Below are 7,314 nucleotides of genomic sequence, written 5' to 3' on the forward strand. Positions count from 1 at the left end.
GAGACCGAGGGAGTGATAGAAAAATAGGCCAGGAAACTTGTGAAAACACAGTTGCACATTTTGCTCAGTCATCTCTAGAGTCTCCGACTGTTTCACAGTGTACAGAAAAACAAAGATTTACGTCATGCACACAAGACCCTTGGTAGGTTCAGTGAATAACAAGGCAAGAAAATGGCTCCAACTCCTGTTATATTAATCTGGTTATTGACGCCTGTGAAGTGGTGCAAAGGTAGTCTGGCCAGGTAATTTTCAACCATGTCATGTTAACTGCTACTTAAGTGCAGGTTTTCATTTCTGCCAAACATTATGCCAGGTGATTTTTTTTTTTTTTCTTCTTCTTCTTCTTCCTGAGCAGCTGCACCTCTCCCTCAGCTGGTGTGGAGCTTGGATTGAATGAAAGCATGCATATCGTTTGTTTTTTAGGCCACTGGTTTGGTAGATGCGCCTCAGCCCCAGTTGGAACAGAGTGACACCGCAGCTGCTCGGCTCAGGCAGGCCCATGGCCCGAGCCAGGCTGTTTGTTAGTGTGGCCGCGGTCAGCTGGAGAGGCAGGCTATCAGCTTCAGGTGATGCCATCTGCTTCAGGAATATGCCAGGACAAAGAGATGTTGGCCTGGTGCATGTTTGTAAAGAAAACCAGAGTTCAGTGGTACATGAAACAGCACCTGAGTGTGTGTGTGTGTGTGTGTGTTTATAACCTGCTTTATCTACTGTGTGAACCCACAAGCTGCAGTTGTTCCTGCAGCTTGTGGGTTCACACAGCACGGAGTCCTGTGTGTCAGCTCAGCAGATGGTATCATTTATCCATGTTTGACCACAGCATCGTCTTGCCTTTCTTCAGTCATCACCTTGTGAATATATTCACATTTAAGTCCTTGTCCTCACATGACCTTGTATCGACACAGCTCATAAGATGTCTTGTGTTGTGGGTTTGTGTGGGTGCATTGGCATTGTTGACAATGTAATCAGTTAGCTGCTATCTTTTCATGTTAAGTACCCTGTAATCCCACTGTGCTAGACTAGTCATTTTAATTTGATTCTCTAGAGGTCTGTGCTTGTAGTTGTATGCAGATTTATTTTCTGTTGATTAAATAATAAAATAAAAGATTAGTCATTTCATGTCTGACCAGTACCTGAAACAGCAGCTGATGTCATGTACTGCTTATTGTTATTGAGTTTTAGTTTCACCTGAGAGCTGAAATGGGAAACTGGGGTTCTCTTGTTTACTGCTTCAGTTTGACTCACAGATGCTTGGAACACTTCAGACTGCAGTGGTGAAAGGTTGTTTATGGGACGGTCTGAAGGAGAGATGTTAATATTGCCTTCCTACCTGCCGGACATCATTAATCAAAGCTAGGAGTGCTGAAGATGTGAGAGTGTGATTTTACACATCTGTCATTGTGTGTGTGTGTGTGTGTGTCCAAGGAGACATGTGTTTGCCCCTGGTGTACCTTTAAGATGATAATTCATCATGGTTCAAATGTTAGGACAGTTTATGAAGGCTTCAGCGTGAGATGTATTTAAGTGTTTATTTTGTGTCTCTGCTCTCACTGCTGAAAAGAACATGCTGTCTCCTGTTGCTGCTCAGAAAACATTAAATTGCCGTCTGTACCAGCGTTTGTGTGACCGTGTGGAGCGGGGTTAAGGGTGATGAGCCATAACAAGGATCCTGCTGTATGTTATTGAGAAACTGACTGATTACAGTTGTTGTATTGTTGACGCTCTGTCATTCTGCAGGTGGCCATTAAGATCATCGACAAGACCCAACTGGATGCAGTCAACCTGGAGAAGATCTACAGAGAAGTTCAGATCATGAAGATGCTCGACCACCCCCACATCATCAAGCTCTACCAGGTGAGTCTCTAACTTCACTGCGTCTTGTACGACAAATAGTAGATCAATATCTTTCTTACCCAACAAACTGTCTCAATCAAAACATTTATTTCTGTCTTGGAATTATTTTATTAAATTTTTTTTTTTTTTACCTATCCCATCACCATCCCTCGCTGTCTGTCGCTGTCTGTCACTGTCACTGTAGCAGTGATGGTGGAAGAATGCCACTGTTCTGTTGATCTTTTCTCCGGGTAGTATACCACACATAGTGATGTTTGTTAAACCGTGTCACAGGGTTTCCCACAGAATTAGATTCTGCTTGTGGCAGTATTGGGGTACCCCAGTGCTCGCTGCTGTCTTGCTGTCCATCTGATCTGTCACTGCTGCTCTACCTGGCTCTCCCGCAGCTAACCACACTGGTCAGATTGTTCAGGTTTTCCACGTTTTCTTAACTTTCTAATGTTAACTCTGATCCAGACTGTCTGCACCTCACTAGGACGATCAAGTTCCTTTGAGTCTAGGAAAACATTTTTCAATATTCTTCTGGGCTGAGTGAGCAAACATTTGGAGTCAGACATTAGCATTGCAACATTATCCACTTGCAGAGCGGTCGATATTGCCTAGCAGCTATAATGGCGGGCTAACATCAGCAACACAGCTGTAAGTTATTCTAACGTTAGCTTAGCTATTATTACTAGCTTGTTAATAATTTATTAGGAGAGTGGGATCTCCAACAATTGGCAGCTGATGTGTTAAGAACAGAGGAGGAGCAGTTCGCAAATGGTCTGTTGTCAGTGTGTGAGAAAGAGAGAGTAGGACATGGGGCGGCAAATCAAAGTACTGTGCGCAGCTCTACGATGAAATGAGGTTTTACCCAGTTTAAAACAGTGCATGGAACATTAGGAGCAAGGGGAAATCGTCCTCTAGTTGACTGTTCACAGATGTCGCTCTCTCGGACAGAAATTGTCTAATGCATTAGCAAACAACTGCTGCCGAGCAGAACCTGCCACCGCTGGATGGTTAAAGATAGAGTATAGTTACGACTGACTGGCACGCGTTCTCTGTATGAGCTCTGCGCTGTGTGAAGGTGCTGCTGATTCAAACTAAATAAGATTTTATACACAGTATGTTTTATTACTGTGCAGGGACATCAGATGTGACCTGTACTGCAGGGTCAGGCTTTATTTAGGCTGTTTTAAAATCAATATGACTCTTTCACAGCCACACTTTTTACCAACTTATTTCTAAAATGTGTGATTTTTGTCTAGAAATGATTAATTGCTTAGTAAAAAGCATAATTATTTAAGTGCTCCCTGACTTTATGGGACAAACATTTTATTTAACATGTGAAAACAGCGTATTTATTTGCACAGTGATCTAGCTAAAATTGACTAAAGTGATGTGCAGTTACCTAGAAAATATCTACTAAAAGTTTTAAAAATATGTAATAAACTTTAACCTTAAGGGTTCAATTTTGTGGCTGCCAGTATCTACCACAAGCTACATTACAGGACTGCCATTCGGTTTGTCTTTGCTCAGCATAGATGACAAAAGATGGAAGCAGAGCTGCAATAAAATGAGAGTTTCATTCTGACAAAGCAGAGCAAAAAGCGATGTGTTGATGTTTTGGTGGAAAGTGGCTTTGACACATACTGAGAATTGTTGTCTAAGGAGGAGGTCAGTTTCAGTACAGTATCAATTTGAAAATCAAGTACTGTAGCTTCAGAATTATCACAGACTGAGGAGTAGCTAGAAACCACATAATGATGCTGAATAAAGTAAAAAAAAAATTTTTTTTGTGCCTCTGCTAACATTAAACCGTTCTACTAGTTTATGCATTAGATCCTCTGGATGCACTGGACACAGTTCAGAGACAATTTCATAATTGGACAGTTAATAGTGAACTCTGGTCTTGTTCCTGTTCCCATAGACCTTTCACACAGAAGACATTTGGCGTGTCACCACAGGAATTGCACATGCATAAATAATCACATTAGAGATGGCTGCATTCCATTTAGCGGTTTCTCTTTCTGGGTGCTGGTCTGGTCTGGTGTGACGTAGTGTGTATGATTCGATTCAATCACGATACAATAAAAAATTCAACATCTAATTTCTTCTACTAAAAAAATTCATCATAGACCATTCTGAATACTGTAAGCTGCAAAGTTGTTTGTCAATTCTTAAAATACATTTTTAATTGCAATATTCTTTAATGCAGTAGAAAATTTGCTGTTCTTCTTTTAAGGTCAAGAAGCAGATAACCTTGGTGTGTTAGCTGTGCTACTAAAATGAAGCACAGTGTCACTATCACCCCCCCCAAGCATCTGTGGTCAGACACCTTGTCAAACAACTGTGCAGCTCACATACACTATCATCATACAGTTTATCCAGTCGTGCCGTGACCATTTTTCTTGATGGCTGTAGTCTCTGCATGTCTCTGCTGTTTGTATTTGGAGTTGTAGTAAAATGATATACTAGCCTCACTACTGCATTATTTCCAGATGCCGGTAAAAGAAAGGGAAAACAGTAGCTCTTTGTTTTAAAAGACAAAACCATAGTTGCATGAAATATTAATTTTTTTTTTAAATAAATGTAATGAGTATTTGAAAATTATTGCCCTTACTGTAAATGTCATTTGAAGGCAGGCTGTTACTGTTCAGCAGCTGCAGGCAGGTATTTTAAATTGAAGTGTTACGGTCCACTGTAGTGAGACCTGTAACACAAGTATTAATATCCTGTTAAACTTTGTTTATTATTCATTTGATACAGAAACTTGAGGCAGGATATTGGATTGATATCTGGCCTTGGGGCTGGGTTTTCACACCTCTGTCATTTTTTTTCTTTTTTTTTTGTCATAGACAAGAATGTGTTCACGTGTCACGAATATCGGCTGTAAATCTGGTTTTTAATGTCTGGTCACATTCATTTCTTTGTTTATGTATTCTGTGACAAGACAGTTTAATGCAGATTTTTTAGGCAACATTCTGCTGCTTGTATTGCAGCTTTTGTTTAGACATTTCATATTTAGAAAGTGAGTTTTATTTTCATAAATAAAGTACATTTTAGAAAAAACATTTTGTACTGGAAAAATATACTTTTCTTATACTACTGTGCAGAAGTGGGACTAAGGCCCACTCTCATTTCCTTTTTTTTTTTTAAACCCCTACCCCACATTTTTGAGTTAACCCTCAAAACGTAGTTACAAAGAGTAGTTGTTGAAATCTTACTTTATGATATGGGACCAGCCTTAAAGACCACTATGCATCATCTATAGATAGTGACAACAGTAAACAGACAGGACGAGTTTTCAGAAAGTTTGTATCACACAGTGCTGTCTTCAGCTGTGTTGATATCACTTGTGTGGTCTATGAGCATCAGTTTGTGATGTGTATATATTTTTTTTCAACAGTGAATAACAAAAATGGAAGGATAGGAATATTGGAGAAATGGGATTGGGCTTAGTCACACATGTGAAAGTCTCAAGTCTTATCCTTCATTCTCAACCAAGTCCCAACTTACTGTAGAGTTAATCAAGCAAATCAAGTTGAGTCCTTGCTACAAGTCAAGCAAGTCACAAGTCAAGTCATACAAAATTCTGACAATGGGAATTCTGATATGGGAATATCATGTATTTGAGTGAAATGTTCACAGACCTCCTTTGTACATTTGTAGGCTATAAACTAACCCTTAGATATTAAATAAAAGGGCATGCCTTTCAAGACTAAAGTTAGTCATGGCATTCCACTGATGCGAGGTCCAATTCTCTTCACTTTGTACATGGTCCCCTTAAGCAATATTATCAGGAAATAGCATAAATTCCCATTTCTATGCAGATGATACTTAGTTATATTTATCTATGAACCCAGATCATATCAGTGGGTCAAACCTCACGCAGATCGTAAAGATATAAAGGCCTGGATGACTTTTCTTACTTCTAAACTCCAACAAAACCAAATTTATTGTACTTGGGCCTGAAAACCTTTGAAATGTGCTATCTAACCATATAGTGAGTCTAGATGACATATTGGTCTCCAGTACTGTGTCTCTACAACTGCCCTCTTTCATCTGCGCAGTATCTCCAAAATCAGGAGCATCCTGTCCCAAAGTGATGCTGAAAAACTGGTCCATGCATGTGTTACTTCAGGCTGGACTACTGTAACTCTTTACTATCAGGATGTCCCAATAATTCCATAAAAAGCCACTTAATCCAAAATGCAGGTGACCCTGAGCCTTCCCCTAGTTATGCTGCTACAGGTCTAGACTACTGGGGGTCGCCCCATGATGCTTTGAGCTCCTCTCCTCTCTATCCATGCATCTATATACTACCATTACGCATTACTATCTGTGTCTCCTCTCTCCCTGTACCTTTCTGCAGGTAGCCCTGGCTCTGCAGCTGAATGTTTCTGATGAGCAGTCACCAGCCACATCAACCTGCCCAGTATTTGATTGCTTGTTGTTGTGTCTTGTTGCTTTTCTTTTACCCCCTTGAGCAATCACTTGGTGACAGCTGGGAGGAAAAACTCCCTTTAATGGAAGAAACCTCTGACAGACCCCGGCTCTTGGTGGGCGGCCTTCTGCCTCGACCAGTTGGGGTGAGTGGATAGAGGAGAGAGAAGAGAAAAGAAAAGCAACAAGACACAACAAAGAAAACAACAAGCAGACAGGCACTGGGCAGGCTGATGTGGCCGGTGACTGCTCATCAGAAACGTAGAGCTCCAGACCCAGGGCTACCTACAGAAAGGTACAGGGAGAGAGAAAGCAAAGCAAACCAACCCAAACCTATCCTAGAATGCATGTCAATAGTTTTTATTAATCCCCAATAATTTCAGAGGCACTACTACATGGGTACAAACAAAGGCCATCCTGTTGACATTTGCCAGATTAGGTGTTGCGTTGGCTCACAGTGCTACTTGTTTAGCTTGAACAGCACTGAGTGTGTATACCCAGGCATTTGTTACTTCCAGGCTGGACTACTGTAGCTCTTTACTATCAGGATGTCCCAATAATTCCCTAAAAAGCCTCCAGTTAATCCAAAATGCTGCAGCCAGAGTCCTGACAGGAACTAGCAAGAGAGATCATATCTCTCCCATATTAGCTTCTCTCCACTGGCTCCCTGTAAAATTCAGAATAGAATTTAAAATCCTTCTCCTAACATACAAAGCCCTTAATGACAAGGCTCCATCATATCTTAAAGACCTCGTAGAGCCTTATCATCCTAACAGAGCACTTCGCTCCCAGAGTGCAGGTTTAGTTGTGGTTCCAAGAGTCCACAGAAGCAGAATGGGAGGCAGAGCCTTTAGCTATCAAGCTCCTCTCCTATGGAACCAACTCCCAGTCTCAGTTCAGGAGGCGGACACCCTCTCTACCTTTAAGATTAGACCTAAGACGTTCCTTTTTGATAAAGTTTATAATTAGGGCTGGATCAGGTGACCCTGAGCCTTCCCTTAGTTATGCTGCTATAGGCCTAAGCTGCTGGGGGGC

At 41.1% G+C, this 7,314-nt stretch overlaps 1 protein-coding gene across 4 annotated transcripts in view; it reads left to right on the top strand.

The window, feature by feature from the left end:
• sik2b (salt-inducible kinase 2b) overlaps positions 1 to 7,314 on the top strand; it is a 47,806-nt gene that overhangs the window by 966 nt on the left and 39,526 nt on the right. For all 4 annotated transcript variants that reach the window (XM_020600098.1, XM_020600099.1, XM_020600100.1 and 1 more), the window contains exon 2: positions 1,738 to 1,854. In XM_020600098.1, coding sequence (XP_020455754.1) covers positions 1,738 to 1,854 — 117 coding nt within the window. The remainder of the gene's footprint in view (positions 1 to 1,737; positions 1,855 to 7,314) is intronic.

Source organism: Monopterus albus, unplaced genomic scaffold (assembly GCF_001952655.1).
Source record: "Monopterus albus unplaced genomic scaffold, M_albus_1.0 scaffold45.1, whole genome shotgun sequence".
In the NCBI taxonomy this organism is placed as follows: Eukaryota; Metazoa; Chordata; class Actinopteri; order Synbranchiformes; family Synbranchidae; genus Monopterus; species Monopterus albus.